The sequence below is a fragment of the Lipophrys pholis genome (assembly GCF_963383615.2).
Source record: "Lipophrys pholis genome assembly, chromosome: 1".
Classification (NCBI taxonomy): domain Eukaryota; kingdom Metazoa; phylum Chordata; class Actinopteri; order Blenniiformes; family Blenniidae; genus Lipophrys; species Lipophrys pholis.
Window position 1 is genome coordinate 22,993,244 of NC_137635.1, and position 20,295 is coordinate 23,013,538.

General features: G+C 49.4%; 1 protein-coding gene across 1 annotated transcript in view; it reads right to left on the reverse strand.

The window, feature by feature from the left end:
* Positions 1-20,295, reverse strand: part of LOC308112495 (signal transducer and activator of transcription 5B-like) — a 35,248-nt gene that overhangs the window by 10,084 nt on the left and 4,869 nt on the right. Inside the window, exons 2-13 of the mRNA XM_080468055.1 lie at positions 16,882-17,016; positions 15,745-15,901; positions 12,998-13,087; positions 12,746-12,917; positions 11,756-11,886; positions 11,008-11,159; positions 9,195-9,350; positions 7,493-7,672; positions 5,231-5,318; positions 4,533-4,655; positions 4,358-4,450; positions 3,235-3,441 (exon numbers count right to left, since the gene is read on the reverse strand). Of these exons, the coding sequence (XP_080324181.1) occupies positions 3,235-3,441; positions 4,358-4,450; positions 4,533-4,655; positions 5,231-5,318; positions 7,493-7,672; positions 9,195-9,350; positions 11,008-11,159; positions 11,756-11,886; positions 12,746-12,917; positions 12,998-13,087; positions 15,745-15,901; positions 16,882-17,009 (1,677 nt within the window). The 5' untranslated portion in view covers positions 17,010-17,016. The remainder of the gene's footprint in view (positions 1-3,234; positions 3,442-4,357; positions 4,451-4,532; positions 4,656-5,230; positions 5,319-7,492; positions 7,673-9,194; positions 9,351-11,007; positions 11,160-11,755; positions 11,887-12,745; positions 12,918-12,997; positions 13,088-15,744; positions 15,902-16,881; positions 17,017-20,295) is intronic.

The following is a 20,295-nucleotide window of genomic DNA, read 5'->3' on the forward strand; positions in this document are numbered from 1 at the left end:
ACTACAGCCGTCAGCGGGAAACAACAGCAGTCAGCCGAAAACTACAGGCGTCAGCCGGAAACTACAGCCGTCAGCCGGAAACTACAGCCGTCAGCCGGAAACTACAGCCGTCAGCGGGAAACTACAGGCGTCAGTGGGAAACTACAGCCGTCAGCCGGAAACTACAGCCGTCAGCGGGAAACTACAGGCATCAGCCGGAAACTACAGGCGTCAGCTGGGAACTACAGGCGTCAGCCGGAAACTACAGGCGTCAGCCGGAAACTACAGCCGTCGGCGGGAAACTACAGGCGTCGGCCGGAAACTACAGCCGTCAGCGGGAAACTACAGGCGTCAGCGGGAAACTACAGGCGTCAGCGGGAAACTACAGGCGTCAGCCGGAAACTACAGCCGGAAACTACAGCCGTCAGCGGGAAACTACAGGCGTCAGCGGGAAACTACAGGCGTCAGCGGGAAACTACAGGCGTCAGCCGGAAACTACAGGCGTCAGCGGGAAACAAAAGGCGTCAGCGGGAAACTACAGCCGTCAGCGGGAAACTACAGGCGTCAGCCGGAAACTACAGCCGTCAGCGGGAAACAAAAGGCGTCAGCCGGAAACTACAGCCGTCAGCGGGAAACTACAGGCGTCAGCGGGAAACTACAGCCGTCAGCGGGAAACAAAAGGCGTCAGCGGGAAACAAAAGGCGTCAGCGGGAAACTACAGGCGTCAGCCGGAAACTACAGCCGTCAGCGGGAAACTACAGCCGTCAGCGGGAAACTACAGCCGTCAGCCGGAAACTACAGCTGTCAGCGGGAAACTACAGCCGTCAGCGGGAAACTACAGCCGTCAGCGGGAAACTACAGGCGTCCGCCGGAAACTACAGGCGTCAGCCGGAAACTACAGGCGTCAGCCGGAAACTACAGCCGTCAGCGGGAAACAAAAGGCGTCAGCGGGAAACAAAAGGCGTCAGCGGGAAACTACAGGCGTCAGCCGGAAACTACAGGCGTCAGCGGGAAACAAAAGGCGTCAGCGGGAAACTACAGCCGTCAGCGGGAAACTACAGGCGTCAGCGGGAAACTACAGGCGTCAGCGGGAAACTACAGGCGTCAGCCGGAAACTACAGGCGTCAGCCGGAAACTACAGGCGTCAGCCGGAAACTACAGCCGTCAGCGGGAAACAAAAGGCGTCAGCGGGAAACTACAGGCGTCAGCCGGAAACTACAGCCGTCAGCGGGAAACAAAAGGCGTCAGCGGGAAACAAAAGGCGTCAGCGGGAAACTACAGGCGTCAGCCGGAAACTACAGGCGTCAGCGGGAAACTACAGGCGTCAGCCGGAAACTACAGGCGTCAGCCGGAAACTACAGCCGTCAGCCGGAAACTACAGGCGTCAGCGGGAAACAAAAGGCGTCAGCGGGAAACTACAGGCGTCAGCCGGAAACTACAGGCGTCAGCGGGAAACAAAAGGCGTCAGCGGGAAACTACAGCCGTCAGCGGGAAACTACAGGCGTCAGCGGGAAACTACAGGCGTCAGCCGGAAACTACAGGCGTCAGCCGGAAACTACAGCCGTCAGCGGGAAACAAAAGGCGTCAGCGGGAAACTACAGGCGTCAGCCGGAAACTACAGCCGTCAGCGGGAAACAAAAGGCGTCAGCGGGAAACAAAAGGCGTCAGCGGGAAACTACAGGCGTCAGCCGGAAACTACAGGCGTCAGCGGGAAACTACAGGCGTCAGCCGGAAACTACAGGCGTCAGCCGGAAACTACAGCCGTCAGCCGGAAACTACAGGCGTCAGCCGGAAACTACAGGCGTCCGCCGGAAACTACAGGCGTCAGCGGGAAACTACAGGCGTCAGCGGGAAACTACAGGCGTCAGCCGGAAACTACAGGCGTCAGCGGGAAACTACAGGCGTCAGCGGGAAACTACAGGCGTCAGCGGGAAACTACAGCCGTCAGCGGGAAACTACAGGCGTCAGCCGGAAACTACAGGCGTCAGCTGGGAACTACAGGCGTCAGCCGGAAACTACAGGCGTCAGCCGGAAACTACAGCCGTCAGCGGGAAACTACAGGCGTCGGCCGGAAACTACAGCCGTCAGCGGGAAACTACAGGCGTCAGCGGGAAACTACAGGCGTCAGCCGGAAACTACAGCCGTCAGCGGGAAACAAAAGGCGTCAGCGGGAAACTACAGGCGTCAGCCGGAAACTACAGGCGTCAGCGGGAAACAAAAGGCGTCAGCGGGAAACTACAGCCGTCAGCGGGAAACTACAGGCGTCAGCCGGAAACTACAGCCGTCAGCGGGAAACAAAAGGCGTCAGCGGGAAACTACAGGCGTCAGCGGGAAACTACAGCCGTCAGCGGGAAACAAAAGGCGTCAGCGGGAAACAAAAGGCGTCAGCGGGAAACTACAGGCGTCAGCCGGAAACTACAGCCGTCAGCGGGAAACTACAGCCGTCAGCGGGAAACTACAGCCGTCAGCCGGAAACTACAGCTGTCAGCGGGAAACTACAGCCGTCAGCGGGAAACTACAGCCGTCAGCGGGAAACTACAGGCGTCCGCCGGAAACTACAGGCGTCAGCCGGAAACTACAGGCGTCAGCCGGAAACTACAGCCGTCAGCGGGAAACAAAAGGCGTCAGCGGGAAACAAAAGGCGTCAGCGGGAAACTACAGGCGTCAGCCGGAAACTACAGGCGTCAGCGGGAAACAAAAGGCGTCAGCGGGAAACTACAGCCGTCAGCGGGAAACTACAGGCGTCAGCGGGAAACTACAGGCGTCAGCCGGAAACTACAGGCGTCAGCCGGAAACTACAGGCGTCAGCCGGAAACTACAGCCGTCAGCGGGAAACAAAAGGCGTCAGCGGGAAACTACAGGCGTCAGCCGGAAACTACAGCCGTCAGCGGGAAACAAAAGGCGTCAGCGGGAAACAAAAGGCGTCAGCGGGAAACTACAGGCGTCAGCCGGAAACTACAGGCGTCAGCGGGAAACTACAGGCGTCAGCCGGAAACTACAGGCGTCAGCCGGAAACTACAGCCGTCAGCCGGAAACTACAGGCGTCAGCCGGAAACTACAGGCGTCCGCCGGAAACTACAGGCGTCAGCGGGAAACTACAGGCGTCAGCGGGAAACTACAGGCGTCAGCCGGAAACTACAGGCGTCAGCGGGAAACTACAGGCGTCAGCGGGAAACTACAGGCGTCAGCGGGAAACTACAGCTGTCAGCGGTAAACAACAGGTGTCAGACATCCCGTCCGTCCTCTCTCTCTCACCCGGTTAAACTGGGCCCAGGATATCGTCATGTTGCTGTAGTCGTCAGGATTGTTGCTGCTGCTCGTGAAGGATTTCTGAGCCAGAAACACCAGGTTGTCCTCGGAGAGTCCTCGTCCACTGTGCATCTCCGCCTTGTACTTCATGTCCAGGGCCTCACAGAGCTGAGGCCACAGCACCTTGTCTGGCACGATGAACGGCACTCTGCCCTGTGGACAGGACAGGACAAACTCACACCGACTGAATGGACCAGCTGGCGTTACCACCGTCACTGTCAGTCAAACAGTTCACTCACAGATTGTTTTATTACCCATATGAGAGCTTATCTTTCTATTTCCTTGTTTTCACAAGAAATCCAAAAAGGATTAAGTGGAGTTTAAAGATGATATTGATCAAACATGTAAAACCTGTGTGTACTCATGGTTAAACTACCTCAAGTCCTCTTTCAAAGTAAAACAATGAGGATGCTTTCCAGACACACAACGTTCAATAGGAGAGCGTTCATGCTGCTTGGCATTTAATCTGAGAGCCGGGGGGTCAAGGTCGGGCTGGTGGGCCTGGACTGGCCAAACAGGGCTGCTTCACACCACAAGGTTTCCAAGTGAAAACACTGAACCTTTGTAGTGTTTTGAGTCTGTTCACACAACAGTGGAGCTCCACTTACTGAGGACAGCTCCCACAGTGGAACTTTTTGAAAACACTGACTGTTCCCGTGTCGGTGGTGAAATTGCTCTTTTGTTGAAACGCTCAGGCTTGGTGGTCGACTATGGAATATTACATGATGACTTACTGGTGGCAGAAGCCTTGAAGCAGCTTCCACTCCTCAGGAAGACATAGGACGAGTGAAATGTTGAAGATAAACTTGAGTTGTAGCTCCAGCTCACGGTGTCACTGGCTCTGTGGACACGTGTGTGCGTGTGTGTGTGTGTGTGTGTGTGTGTGTGTGTGTGTGTGTGTGTGTGTGTGTGTGTGTGTGTGTGTGTGTGTGTGTGTGTGTGTGTGTGTGTGTGTGTGTGTGTGTGTGTGTGTGTGTGTGTGTGTGCCTCCACAGCACCATGACTCTCCAGCGTACACATCATCTGTGTGGAAACACGTATCTACATGGCGAGGAACGGCGTCTCTTACCGGCTCAGCGAAGGCATTGTCCCACAGGACAGTGGCTGTGGCGTTGTTGTCCTGACTGCCGTGAACGATCACCACCACAGGCAGGGACAAGGTCTGCAGGGGACACACACACACGCACACACTTGAGGACTAACCAGACAGTTGACTGAGGACAATAAAGGTGAGCTGGACTTACTTTAACGTTGAAGACCAGCTCGTTGCCTCCGACGCTGAACTGTGACTCAAAGAGAACAGTGAACTTCTCCTCCGTCACAGACTCCGCCCCCCGACGGTCCGAACGCTTGATCCTCTTCAGGGACTGCAGACACAAGACGGGAGAGGTTCTAGATGAAAACGAACTGTGAGGAACCAGCAAAAACGAGGCGTGGGAGTCTGTCCATAACCAAAACCATGGTGGCATCATTTGGATCACTGTCCACTGTCCACTGTTCACTGTCCACTGATCACTGTCCACTGATCACTGTCCACTGATCACTGTCCACTGATCTAAAATAATAATAACAATAATTATACATTTTATTTGAAGGTTCCTTTCCCAGCACTCAAGGACACGGTACATTCATACGTTCACAACAGTGCAGTGAAAACAACACAAGACACTGGACGATGACATCAGAGAGAAGAGGCCCTTTAGAACAGATATTCTGAGTTGAGATTTGAAATGAAGCAAAGAGTCCAGCTTGCTCAGATTATGAGGTGGAGAGAGTTACGGTAATCCAGACAGGAAGTGGAGAGAGCTACCATGTTACCACCAGCAGGTCTCACCATGTCACCAGCAGCAGGTCTCACCATGTCACCAGCAGGTCTAACCATGTCACCAGCAGATCTCACCATGTCACCAGCAGGTCTCACCATGTCACCAGCAGGTCTTACCATGTTCCTGAAGTGAGCGCTGAGCGTGCCCGTGGCCTGGTGATACTCCATCACACAGTTGTTATTGAGGATTTCGCCGCTGCTTTCACTGCAGACAGAAGCAGAGGATCTAGTTTGACAGGAGATCCACACCTTCTCACTTTAAAGAGAACAGATTCATCTGATCCACCGACAGTAGAAATAAATATTCCTGTGTGTGGAAACATTTCACCATATTGACAATTTGAAAGAACATTTTTAGAAACGTGTCCACTGAAATAATATCACAAACAAGTTAACAACTTAATGATTTTCAGAACTAAGACAAGACACGAAAAGACAGACACGACAAGACACAACACGACAAGAGAGACCCGACAAGACACAACACGACAAGACAAGGGAAACGATACAACAAGAGAGATCAGACAAGACACGACAAAAGACCAGCCAGGACAAGAAACAACAAGACAATAAGACAAGAAATGACAAGACACAACAGACCAGACAAGATCAACAAAATAAGACAAGAGAGACCAGAGAAGAGACCAGAAAAGACACAACAAGAGAGATCAGGCGAGATACGACAAGAGAGACCAGATAAGACACGAGAGAGACCAGACAAGACACAACAAGAGAGATCAGATGAGACACAACAAGAGAGACTAGACAAGACACAACAATAGAGATCAGACGAGACCAGACAAGACACCAGACGTGAGACTCCACCAGACAAGACAAGACAAAACACAACAAGACAAGAAAGACGAGACACAACAAGAGAGACCAGACGAGATACGACTCGACCAGACAAGACAAGACACCAGACGTGAGACTCGACCAGAAAACACAACAAGACAAGAAAGACCAGACAAGGCAAGACACGACAAGAGAGATCAGACCAGACAAAACAGAAGACAAGAGGGACCAGACAAGACGTGATAAGACACGACTCGAGAGACCATATGACATGACAAGACACAACAAGGCAAGACATGACATGACACAACACGACAAGACAAGACATGACACGACACAACAAGAGAGATCAGACAAGACAAAAGACCAGACAAGACATGACAAAAGACCAGCCAGGACAAGAAATGACAAGAAACAACAAGACAATAAGACAAGAAATGACAAGACACAACAGACCAGATAAGATCAACAAAATAAGACAAGAAAGACCAGAGAAAAGACCAGAAAAGACACAACAAGAGAGATCAGGCGAGATACGACAAGAGAGACCAGATAAGACACAAGAGAGAGACCAGACAAGACACAACAAGAGAGATCAGATGAGACACAACAAGACAGACTAAACAAGACACAACAGACCAGACAAGAGAGACCAGAGAAGAGACCAGAAAAGACACAACAAGAGAGACCAGCCGAGATACGACAAGAGAGACCAGATAAGACACAAGAGAGAGACCAGCCAAGACACAACAAGAGAGATCAGATGAGACACAACAAGAGAGACTAGACAAGACACAACAAGAGAGATCAGATGAGACACAACAAGAGAGACTAGACAAGACACAACAAGAGAGATCAGATGAGACACAACAAGAGAGATCAGACGAGATACGACGAGACCAGACAAGACACCAGACGTGAGACTCAACCAGACAAGACAAGACAAAACACAACAATACAAGAAAGACTAGACGAGACACAACAAGAGAGACCAGACGAGATACGACTCGACCAGACAAGACAAGACACCAGACGTGAGACTCGACCAGAAAACACAACAAGACAAGAAAGACCGGACAAGGCAAGACACGACAAGAGAGATCAGACCAGACAAAACAGAAGACAAGAGGGACCAGACAAGACGTGATAAGACACGACTCGAGAGACCATATAAGACATGACAAGACACAACAAGGTAAGACATGACATGACACAACAAGACAAGACAAGACATGACACAACACAACAAGACACAACAACAGAGACCAGATAACTCACAACAAGACAAGATACATCAAGACACGACACAAGGAGCGACCAGACAAGACAAGAAACAATAAGGTATGACACAAACCAGTAGGATACAATGCGATACAATAGGATAAGACCCAAGAGAAACAGTCTGATGCTCTGTGTCTCCCACTAGTGGAGGGAGGGGGAAACGGCTCCTTGTACATGAATAAAACACAAAGTAATATTTCTGGTGGAAGTTCAGCAGCCTGGTTGGAAGAAATGTGAGGGAGAGCAGAGTTTAAAGCAAAGCAGCATTCAGGTGAGTGAGCGGCTGCAGGTAGACGCCCTCACCTGTGTGTGCTCTCATTCTTCAGCAGAGCTTTGGCCTGCTGCTCGCTGACGATGACGGCTTTGACCTGCGGCGGGTTCATGTGCACATTCAGCTTCCCGCCCACCAGGAGGCGCACCGTGGCAGCAAACTTAATCTGGGTTTTCAACACCTGGGGGGGCTGTTTCTCAATGATGAAGGTGCTGAGGAGGAGAGGGGCAGTTTGAGACCAAACAGAAGGGAGGGTAGAGTAGAGGAGAGGGTAGAGTAGAGGGGAGGGTAGAGTAGAGGGTAGGGTAGAGTAGAGGGGAATGTAGAGTATAGGGAAGGGTAGAGTAGAGGGTAGGGTAGAGTAGAAGGGAAGGTAATGAAGAGGGGAGGGTAGAGTAGAAGGGAGGGTAGAGTAGAGGGTAGGGTAGAGTATAGGGGAGGGTAGAGTAGAGGGTAGGGTAGAGTAGAAGGGAAGGTAGTGAAGAGGGGAGGGTAGAGTAGAAGGGAGGGTAGAGTAGAGGGTAGGTTTAGAGTAGAGGGGAGGGTAGAGCAGTTTGTGTGTGTTTTCTCCAGGTCAAACAAACATGTAAATAGGGCTGTGCCGTCCCGACGACCTGATTGGCCAAACCCAGGAAGTACCCTGGTTCAAAGGGAGGAAGGATGCCGTCGCCAGGGGGCGGGGCTTGGATCAGGGGGGCGGAGCCATCTTCATTCTGCCAAACAGCCAGCGTGCTGTGCTGTGCGTGCTGTGTGTGTGTGTGTGTGTGTGTGTGTGTGTGTGTGTGTGTGTGTGTGTGTGTGTGTGTGTGTGTGTGTGTGTGTGTGGAGTGAGCTTTAATCGTTTTCTCTTCTTTATGTTAGATAAGAAGCAAAGACTTTGTTTGATTTCCTTTTGTTTGTTAGTAAGTTTGACCCCTGACAGAACAGGATGATGTTTGGTTTGTTGTCTTTATAGTAGAACTCACTCTTAGATTCATTTGTTAAGGATTCCTGATTTGCTTGTTGTACACTAGAGCACCTAAACTCACTATTGCACTGAGAAGTAGTGCGGTGACTGTTTGGACCAAAGCAGTGGTGCAAATGTTATGTTGTGCTCCAGGAGCTCCTAGGCTGGGGCGGAGCAGCAGAGTACAGAAGAGTAGACTACAGTACAGTTGAGTACAGTGCACTACAGTACAGTAGAGTAGAGTACAATGCAGCAGAGTAGAATAGAGCAGAGTACAGTGAAGTAGCATAGAGTGCAATACAGTAGAGTCGAGCAGAGTAAAATAGAGCAGCGCACAGTAGAGCAGAGTGCAGTAGAGCAGAGGACAGTAGAGCAGAGTACAGTACAGTAGAGCACAGTACAGTACAGTAGAGCAGAGTACAGTAGAGTACAGCAGAGTAGTGCAGAGGACAGTAGAGCAGAGTACAGTAGAGTAGAGCAGAGCAGAGTAGCGCAGAGGACAGTAGAGTAGAGCAGAGCAGAGTACACTAGAGTAGAGCAGAGCAGAGTAGAGCAGAGCACAGTAGAGTAGAGTAGAGGAAGGTGTAGTAAATGGTAGTAAAAGTTCATCTGATTAAATTCTAACAAAGACGGACTCCTCCATTGTCGTTGAGGCTTTCCTCACAGGAGCAGAAGGAACCAGGCTGAAACTGCATCGCCTCTAGAGAGCGCTCTTCTTCTGGGACCCTGGTCTGGAGAATCACTGCTGCCACACCTCAGGAACTCCACCCTGCAGGGGACAGTCTCACCTGGTGACCAGAGCGGAGATGATATCCGTGATATCAGCATTCAGTTTGCTCAACAGCTCCTCCATGGGGCCGGGAAGAGGAAGCTGCTGAGTCAGATGTTCACAACGACGGATCTGCTGACGGTTCTGCCAGATCAGGTCAGCCAGCTTCTCACACCTGGGGGAGGAGATTAATCTTTATCAACTCAGTTTGTGATGTTGCTCCTTTTTAGGAACATTCAGATTGGATCAACAGTCTAGAATCATGAGTCTCTAGAATCAAGGGTGTCTGGAATCAACAGTCTGGAATCAACAGCAGTCTGGAATCAAGGGTGTCTGGAATCAACAGTCTGGAATCAACAGCAGTCTGAAATCAAGGGTGTCTGGAATCAAGTCTGGAATCAACAGCAGTCTGGAATCAAGGGTGCCTGGAATCAACAGTCTGGAATCAACAGCAGTCTGGAATCAAGGGTGTCTGGAATCAACAGTCTGGAATCAACAGCAGTCTGGAATCAAGGGTGTCTGGAATCAACAGTCTGGAATCAACAGCAGTCTGGAATCAAGGGTGCCTGGAATCAACAGCAGTCTGGAATCAAGGGTGTCTGGAGTCAACAGCAGTCTGGAATCAACAGTCTGGAATCAAGAGTGTCTGGAATCAACGGTCTGGAATCAACAGCAGTCTGGAATCAACAGTCTGGAATCAAGAGTGTCTGTCAACAGCAGTCTGGAATCAAGAGTGTCTGGAATCAACAGTCTGGAATCAAGAGTGTCTGGAATCTGGACTGATTTTAGGGGGGTGTCTAGACGAGAACGCTGGTTCACGTACACGCACTGTATTTGGCCGATCATCCACAGGAGGCGGCGCTTCAGGAGCCGAAAAGATGACATAATCGCCCCGCCTCTACCCCCCCTACCGCGGTCCGCAGTGTCATCAAATAACCACAACAATGGCGGACTCCATGCTCCAGGTGGCGCTGCAGAAGCTGCTGATACTCGCAGCAGGAAGAGCAGGGCCACAGAGCTATAGAACTCAGAGTTATATAGGAGTCTATAAGCAGCAATCTACTTCTAAATTTCTGTGTTCCGTGTCTTCTGCATTTTTGGTGTGTTTGGTGAGTCACAGCGCCCCTAAAGGCCTGGCATATGTATTACATGCCCTGAAGTCTCGTGTTGAGCACAGTTCGTAGTGACGTGTGGATGGAAGTTGTTTTTGAGAACCTCAAGGAGAAAAAAGATGGTTTTGGTTCGTGTGGACGTGTCTTAGTCTGAAGTGATCGTCTGTTTGTTTTGTTGTTTGTTTTGTTGTTGGGCAGCAGAATAACGTTTGTGAATCAGACCTGAAAACTGCTGCAGCTCACTTTGTTTCTACAGTTTGAAGGTTAACGAGGAAATAAATGTTCAGTGAAGTAAAATGTCAGGAAGGATTTTAAAGCAACATGGACTTTGTAGAGATTCAGGCTAGACACCGAGAACGTTCACACCACCGGGAGCATGCACGCCATCAGGAGCGTTCGCCTCATCGGGAGCATGTACGCCATCAGGAGTGTTCACGCCATCAGGTGGGTGCACGCCATCAGGAGCGTTCACACCACCGGGAGCATGCACGCCATCAGGAGTGTTCACGCCATCAGGTGGGTGCACGCCATCAGGAGCGTTCACCTCACCGGGAGCATGCACACCATCAGGAGCGTTCACACCACCGGGAGCATGCACGCCATCAGGAGCGTTCGCCTCATCGGGAGCATGCACGCCATCAGGAGTGTTCACGCCATCAGGTGGGTGCACGCCACAGTGCCACAGCAACAGATAATGTCCCTACCACAGGTGAGCCCTACCAGGACTGCAGGACGTCCAGTCCTCCCTCGTGAGCGCCTCCGTTTCCTGCCAGCTGCTGCCTCCTCTTCCACTGGATCAGCTCCTCGTCCAAGATCAGAGTCTGCTGCTTCCTCAGGACCGACAGAGTCTTCTGATGCTGCTCAGACAGGTCCTGAGACAGACAGAGACAGAGACAGAGAGAGAGACAGAGACAGAGAGCGAGACAGAGAGAGAGACAGAGAGAGAGACAGAGACAGAGACAGACACAGAGACAGACACAGACGGCACGTTTCAACCAAAAAGAGTACACGTGAGTTAAAAGTTGGTCCAGAACTGTAAAGTGTGCAACAGACAAAAACTACAGATCTGTTACTGTTGTTCTTTTCATTAATCATTTCAATCGTGTATTTTTTATTATTATGTGTGAAACTAGTTTTGCATTAATCAATGAGTTGTGTTCAGACAAGGTGCTCCACCTGATCCATTCTAATCCTCCATGTCATCATTCAGATTGTTTTCAAGGAATTCAAAGGAAAAAGTCAAAATCTGACTTCAGCCGTTTTTAAACCAGAACGCTTCATACTTTATTTAACATCTTCCACTGTGTGTGTGTGTGTGTGTGTGTGTGTGTGTGTGTGTGTGTGTGTGTGTGTGTGTGTGTGTGTGTGTGTGTGTGTGTGTGTGTGTGTGTGTGTGTGTGTGTGTGTGTGTGTGTGTGTGTGTGTGTGTGTGTGTGTGTGTGTGTGTGTGTGTGTGTGTGTTTCGTACCAGCCTGTACTTCTGCAGCGTGCTGGCCTCTCTGGCCAGCCAGGCCTCCACTGTGGCTCTCTTGCTCTGTAAGCTGGTCTCTCTGTCGGAGCGTTCGGCCGGCGGCAGTGAGCTCAAGCCGCTCAGCTGAGCTGGAAACCAGGAAAACACACGTCCAACCTTCTCACACCAACTGTCCACCTAACAGCAAACTCATCGGCACAGACACTTTTCAGTACAAACTTTTATCTTCTACACTGTGACACTAAGTTTACGCAGGACAAAACTCGTTTCAGAAAAGTTTCATGTTTACATGACAGCATTCTGAAAACGATGGCAGTTTCCATGGAAACAGCAGAAACACTGAACACAATGGAGTTTCCATGTTGTTGTTGTTAGTTTTAGTACGGAAAGCACAGACACACAGACACAGACACAGACACAGACACACACACAGAGTAATGAGCTCTAAACATTAACAATGGGTCGCTGGGTCTGGGTGTCTGGGTTTCTAGGTCTGGGTTGCTGGGTCTGGGTTGCTGGGGCTGGGTTGCTGGGTTTCTAGGTCTGGGTTTCTAGGTCTGGGTCGCTGGGTCTGGGTTGCTGGGTCTGGGTTGCTGGGTTGGTGGGTTTCTAGGTCTAGGTTGCTGGGGCTGAGTTGCTGGGGCTGAGTTGCTGGGGCTGAGTTGCTGGGTCTGGGTTGCTGGCGCTGAGTTGCTGGGGCTGAGTTGCTGGGTCTGGGTTGCTGGGTCTAGGTTGCTCGGTCTGGCTTGCTGGGGCTGAGTTGCTGGGTCGCTGGGGCTGGGTTTCTAGGTCTGGGTTGCTGGGTCTGGGTTGCTGGGGCTGAGTTGCTGGGTCGCTGGGGCTGGGTTGCTGGGTCTGGGTTTCTAGGTCTAGGTTGCTGGGTCTGGGTTGCTGGGGCTGAGTTGCTGGGTCTGGCTTTCTAGGTCTAGTTTGCTGGGTCTGGGTTTCCAGCAGTGTGTTGTGGCTGACAGCTGAGGCTGGGCTCACCCTGGATGCGCAGGTTCTCCTGGTACTGGATGATGAAGTACTCCTGGCTGTGCTGCAGCTTCCTCAGCTCGTTCTCTGTGTCCTGTGTGGAAACTCGCAGCTCCTCGAAGGCCTGGTTGATCTGCTGGTGGCGCTGTGACAGCGTGTCCATGGCCTGGCCACCACTGCTGGCCTGCACACACACACGCACGTTTTGACGTGTTCCTGGATTATAATCTGGCTCTCCACTGATCAGACCCTCCAGTGACTCACGTTGGTGGCTTCCTGGACGAGCCTCTGCTCCGACTGGAGGATGTGTTTGATGCAGCGCACCAACTCCAGGGGGCAGCGGTCGTAGGTGCTCTACACACACACACACACACACACACACACACACACACACACACACACACACACACACACACACACACACACACACACACACACACACACACACACACACACACACACACACACACACACACACACACACACACACACACACACACACACACACACACACACACACACACACACACACAAGTTAATTGTAATCAAAATGACAGATGTGTGACTAGAATAATAAAGTTTAATCACAAATTACAAAATAAACTGAAAATAAACATTAGAGAAGAAAAGGTTGGCCTTCTTCTCTATGAGCTGCATTTTATGTCAGTTATGTGGCATAAAATCATTTTCTCTTCGTTGTCCTGTTTCTGAACTCTGGTGGTCATTTATTAATGGGAAGGGAGGAATTTATTGTCGACATGAGTTCACAGAGCAAGGAGGGGTAGGTAATGGCAGCTGACTGTTAATGACCTGTACAGTGAAGGTTGGTGTTTATGATGTGTACAGTGAAGGTGTTGTTGTTTATGATGTGTGCAGTGTAGGTTGGTGTTTATGATGTGTATAGTGAAGGTTGGTGTTTATGATGTGTATAGTGAAAGTGGTGATGTTTATGATGTGTGCAGTGTAGGTTGATGTTTATAATATGTACAGTGAAGGTGTTGTTTATGATGTGTGCAGTGTAGGTTGATGTTTATGATGTGTACAGTGAAGGTGTTGTTGTTTATGATGTGTGCAGTGAAGGTTGATGTTTATGATGTGTGCAGTGAAGGTTGGTGCTGTTTATGATGTGTGCAGTGTAGGTTGATGTTTATGATGTGTGCAGTGTAGGTTGGTGTTTATGATGTGTGCAGTGTAGTTGGTGTTGTTTATGATGTGTGCAGTGTAGGTTGGTGTTGTTTATGATGTGTGCAGTGTAGGTTGGTGTTTATGATATGTGCAGTGAAGGTTGGCGTTTATGACGTGTGCAGTGTAGGTTGGTGTTGTTTATGATGTGTGCAGTGTAGGTTGGTGTTCATGATGTGTGCAGTGTAGGTTGGTGTTCATGACGTGTGCAGTGTAGGTTGATGATGTTTATGATGTGTGCAATGTAGGTTGGTGTTTATGATGTGTGCAGTGAAGGTTGGTGTTCATGACGTGTGCAGTGTAGGTTGGTGTTGTTTATGATGTGTGCAGTGTAGGTTGGTGTTTATGATGTGTACAGTGAAGGTGGTGATGTTTATGATGTGTGCAGTGAAGGTTGGTGTTTATGATGTGTGCAGTGTAGGTTGGTGTTTATGATGTGTACAGTGAAGGTGGTGATGTTTATGATGTGTGCAGTGTAGGTTGGTGTTTATGATGTGTACAGTGAAGGTGTTGTTGTGTATGATGTGTGCAGTGAAGGTTGATGTTTATGATGTGTGCAGTGAAGGTTGATGTTTATGATGTGTGCAGTGAAGGTTGATGTTTATGATGTGTGCAGTGAAGGTTGGTGTTGTTTATGATGTGTGCAGTGTAGGTTAATGTTTATGATGTGTGCAGTGTAGGTTGGTGTTTATGATGTGTGCAGTGTAGGTTGGTGTTGTTTATGATGTGTGCAGTGTAGGTTGGTGTTTATGATGTGTGCAGTGAAGGTTGGCGTTTATGACGTGTGCAGTGTAGGTTGGTGTTGTTTATGATGTGTGCAGTGTAGGTTGGTGTTTATGATGTGTGCAGTGTAGGTTGGTGTTGTTTATGATGGGTGCAGTGTAGGTTGATGATGTGTGCAGTGTAGGTTGATGATGTTTATGATGTGTGCAGTGTAGGTTGGTGTTCATGACGTGTGCAGTGTAGGTTGATGATGTTTATGATGTGTGCAGTGTAGGTTGGTGTTTATGATTTGTGCAGTGAAGGTTGGTGTTCATGACGTGTGCAGTGTAGGTTGGTGTTGTTTATGATGTGTGCAGTGTAGGTTGGTGTTTATGATGTGTATAGTGAAGGTGGTGATGTTTATGATGTGTGCAGTGAAGGTTGATGTTTATGATGTGTGCAGTGAAGGTTGGTGTTGTTTATGATGTGTGCAGTGTAGGTTGATGTTTATGATGTGTGCAGTGTAGGTTGATGTTTATGATGTGTACAGTGAAGGTTGATGTTTATGATGTGTGCAGTGTAGGTTGGTGTTTATGATGTGTGCAGTGTAGGTTGGTGTTGTTTATGATGTGTGCAGTGTAGGTTGGTGTTGTTTATGATGTGTGCAGTGTAGGTTGGTGTTTATGATGTGTGCAGTGAAGGTTGGTGTTTATGACGTGTGCAGTGTAGGTTGGTGTTGTTTATGATGTGTGCAGTGTAGGTTGGTGTTTATGATGTGTGCAGTGAAGGTTGGTGTTCATGACGTGTGCAGTGTAGGTTGATGATGTTTATGATGTGTGCAGTGTAGGTTGGTGTTTATGATGTGTGCAGTGAAGGTTGGTGTTCATGACATGTGCAGTGTAGGTTGGTGTTGTTTATGATGTGTGCAGTGAAGGTTGGTGTTGTTTATGATGTGTGCAGTGTAGGTTGATGATGTTTATGATGTGTGCAGTGAAGGTTGATGATGTTTATGTCATGATGTGGATCAATGTGATTATGTGAGGATGAGGGAGGATGTTTTCAGGTGGGATGAAGGTCCTCAGCTCCAGGCGGACTGGCTGGACTGGCTGGACCGGGTGTGTTGGTACCTTGAGCTGCGTGGCGTAGTGACCCAGCTTGATCTTGAGCAGGAAGCCGTCTTCTCCACCCTGAAGCTGAGCTTTCCTCTGCAGCTCGGACACCAGACTGTCCAGCAGCCGTTTGGCCTTGGCCTCCTCTGCGGAGTTATCCAGGTCCACCGAGTCCCTGTGGGAGCACCAGGTCCAGGTTCTGGTTATGTAACGTCGGTATACCATCTGATGACCCCAACCCTCCAGTCGTTATTGAATCTCATGACAAGCTTCACATGCAGACTGTCATTCTACACCTGTGGAGTCAAGAATCACGCTGAACCTTCATAATTCCACCACAGCTGATGAACTGGAGAGTCTTGGTACTTCCTGTGAGGAAGCTGCAGGATTAAGGGACTGTTCAAGGTGGACCGGACTCCACCAAGGGTCTACCTCGTCCCCCTGCTGGTCCTGATCTCCATAGACAAGGCGTGGTGGTGGTGGTGGTGGGGGGGGGGGGGGACACACCTACAGATCTCGTCCATGGTCCTCTCCAGGTAGGGGGGTGGACCTTCCTCAGGGGGAGGAACTTTAGTCTCTCAGGGTCATATTCAGGAGTGGTGGAGGAGGGAGGATGAGATGGTCCAGACTGCTTCCCAACACTCACCTGGGATCATGGATCCTGACTGAACCAGTGAGGCAGTTTCTCCACAAGGTGGCGCCATCACCCCTGGTAACGAAGGGCTCCTCCATCAGGACAGATTCCTCCACCCTGAGAGGAGCCCGCTGAGGAGGTGCATCCCATCAGGGTCCTGGTCTCCTCCCATTAGAGGTAAACTGCCTCCTGGCAGGTACAAGTCCAGGTCTAGGACTCTGGTCTGGTCTGGTAAGAGGTCTCGAGGTTGGTCCAGGACTCCAGTTTGGTCTGGGAGGAGGCCCAGGTCCAGGACTCTGGTCTGGGAAGAGGATCAGGTCCAGGACTCTCGTCTTGTCTGGGAGGAGGTCTCAAGGTTGGTGCAGGACTCTGGTCTGGTCTAGGAGCAACTTGAGGCTCCATGAGGACAACGAGAGAAAGAAGACGGAGACCTAAACTCTGCTGGTATGACCAGCCGCTGAGGGAGTTTCACCTGGTTGAAGTAGTAAACTGGTAGAATGAGAGAGAGAACAGCTGCATACCAGAGCTGGCTCTCGATCCACTGGGCCAGGTAGTGGCGCACCTCGATGGGGAAGTGTTGGCCGTACAGCGCCTGCATCTGGTGCAGTGCCTCTCCCTGCAGCTGCTGGGCCTGGATCCACTTGGCCATGGTGCTCCTGAGAGAGCAGGGGAACCGACACAAGGTCAGTCACAAGGTCAGTCACATGTGGCTCCAGATTTAGTCTGGAGTTTTAGAGGAGCTTCTGGGGGAGGCCAGATGTTCTACGGCTCTAATTCTAGAGAAGCTTCTGGGGGAGGCCAGATGTTCTAGGGCTCTAATTCTAGAGGAGCTTCTGGGGGAGGCCAGATGTTCTACGGCTCTAATTCTAGAGGAGCTTCTGGGGGAGGCCAGATGTTCTAGGGCTCTAATTCTAGAGGAGCTTCTGGGGGAGGCCAGATGTTCTAGGGCTCTAATTCTAGAGAAGCTTCTGGGGGAGGCCAGATGTACTAGGGCTCTAATTCTAGAGGAGCTTCTGGGGGAGGCCAGATGTTCTGGGGCTCTAATTCTAGAGGAGCTTCTGGGGGAGGCCAGATGTTCTACGGCTCTAATTCTAGAGAAGCTTCTGGGGGAAGCCAGATGTTCTAGGGCTCTAATTCTAGAGGAGCTTCTGGGGGAAGCCAGATGTTCTAGGGCTCTAATTCTAGAGGAGCTTCTGGGGGAGGCCAGATGTTCTAGGGCTCTAATTCTAGAGAAGCTTCTGGGGGAGGCCAGATATTCTAGGGCTCTAATTCTAGAGAAGCTTCTGGGGGAGGCCAGATGTTCTAGGGCTCTAATTCTAGAGAAGCTTCTGGGGGAGGCCAAGCAGTCTCAAGCAGTCATTCTGGAGAAGTTTCAAAGGGATATTGAATGTTCCTAAAACAGTCATTTTCTTTTTTTGTATTTTTCTTTTTTTCAAAGTTCAAACAAAGGTTTCAAAGAGAACCAAACAAATCAAACATGAATTGCAGCAGAACAATCAGGTCACTGGGTCTTATCAGAGAACGTGTTGTGGTTCTTCAGCAGTCTGTGGGTGGGAGAGGAGGGAGAGGCAGAGGTCCGTCCACCCACCCTCACCCCCACCCTCACCCCCACCCCCACCCTCACCCTCACCCTCACCCCTGATTTCTCAGCTTTGTTGCCACAGACTCTTTCCTTTGGCAATGATTCTGTTAGTGTGACGGTCCATTCTCCCAGTGTAAAACTTTGTACAGGAGGCCTGACGTTGTACCGTTGTAATCCTCCAGGAAGATGTTAAAGGGACTGGATGTTTTACAGCATTAAGTCTGTTCTACAGCACTCCTTCAATAGATGTTTGAGGGAGAGCAGGTTTCATATGAGGAAATACGTTTATGGAAAGACTTTGAAGATGTTCTTCAGAATGTGACGAGCAGGTAAGATCTGCCCAGCGGGCTTCAGGCTGGAGTCGTTTCTATAGAACGACAGGATGTTGTTCTGCCTCTTTCACATTACCATGTTGGAGGAGGTCAGAGTTGTTCACTTGCTGTCGACCTTAAATCAATCATCTATCTTCATTACAGCTCCAACCTATGTTTAGCATTAGCTGATCCCTACATGTTTAGCATTGAGCAAAGACCGGAATTTCTAGGTGTAAATTCTTGGTTCATACTTTGCACAGTCGTGTATTATCCAGTTTATAAACTGAAACTTTCCTCTGCTTCTTCCTCACATCTGAAACAGTTCCAGATGTATCAGACAGACAGTAACTCAGTGGTTACTTGTCCTTGACAGCCCCTCTCTAGTGTAATGATAATAAATCTTTCTATTCTATTAGTTAACTGTTGAGCTCATGGTTAATAAAAGTGTGGCCCGTAATGGATTACAGTCGTTACTTTTAATCGAACTGTGCATCGCTTTGAAAGCATCAATCTCCGTTTCGCTGTCTTTGGTGAAATCTATAGGCCGAAGCTGTAATTACAGGTGTGGCCTTTAGGGGCACCAGGGGTACGTCTGAATTGTTCCTCATCTATGACTTCTCTTTAACCCTGGAAGTGTTTAGTGTGGCGGCCATGATAAGGACTGTCTGAATTCTCAATAAGCAAAGAAAAGGAGGCTCGTTGCTTCCTTTAGAACCTCCTTTAGCCTAGGAACAACTGATGCTTCATTTAGAACCTCCTTTAGCCTAGGAACCACTGATGCTTCATTTAGAACCTCCTTTAGCCTAGGAACCTCTGATGCTTCCTTTAGAACCTCCTTTAGCCTAGGAACCACTGATGCTTCATTTAGAACCTCCTTTAGCCTAGGAACCACTGATGCTTCATTTAGAACCTCCTTTAGCCTAGGAACCTCTGATGCTTCATTTAGAACCTCCTTTAGCCTAGGAACCACTGATGCATCCTTTAGAACCTCCTTTAGCCTAGGAACCTCTGATGCTTCCTTTAGAACCTCCTTTAGCCTAGGAACCACTGATGCTTCATTTAGAACCTCCTTTAGCCTAGGAACCTCTGATGCTTCCTTTAGAACCTCCTTTAGCCTAGGAACCACTGATGCTTCATTTAGAACCTCCTTTAGCCTAGGAACCACTGATTTATTTTTTTATTTATTTCAGGGACAGTGCATATTAATAACTAACTCCTTTAGGAAGCCTCCTAACACCTTTCACTAACTCCTTTAGGAAGCCTCCTAACACCTTTCACGAACTCCTTTAGGAAGCCTCCTAACTCCTTTCCTTAACTCCTTTAGGAAGCCTCCTAACACCTTTCCTTAACTTCTTTAGGAAGCCTCCTAACACCTTTCACTAACTCCTTTAGGAAGCCTCCTAACACCTTTCCCTAACTCCTTTATGAAACCTCCTAACACATTTCACTAAATCCTTTAAGAAGTCTCCTCACACCTTTCATTAACTCCTTTAGGAAGCCTCCTAACATCTTTCACTAACTCCTTTAAAAAGTCTCCTAACTCCTTTCACTAACTCCTTTAGGAAGCCTCCTAACTCCTTTCCTTAACTCCTTTAAGAAGTCTCCTAACACCTTTCCTGAACTCCTTTAGGAATCCTCCTAACACCTTTTACTAACTCCTTTAAGAAGTCACCTAACACCTTTCACTAACTCCTTCAGGAAGCCTCCTAACACCTTTCACTAACTCCTTTAGGAAGCCTCCTAACACCTTTCACTAATTCCTTTAGGAAGCCTCCTAACACCTTTCCTTAACTCCTTTAGGAAGCCTCCTAACTCCTTTCCTTAACTCCTTTAAGAAGTCTCCTAACACCTTTCCTGAACTCCTTTAGGAATCCTCCTAACACCTTTTACTAACTCCTTTAAGAAGTCACCTAACACCTTTCACTAACTCCTTTAGGAAGCCTCCTAACACCTTTCACTAACTCCTTTAGGAAGCCTCCTAACACCTTTCACTAATTCCTTTAGGAAGCCTCCTAACACCTTTCCTTAACTCCTTTAGG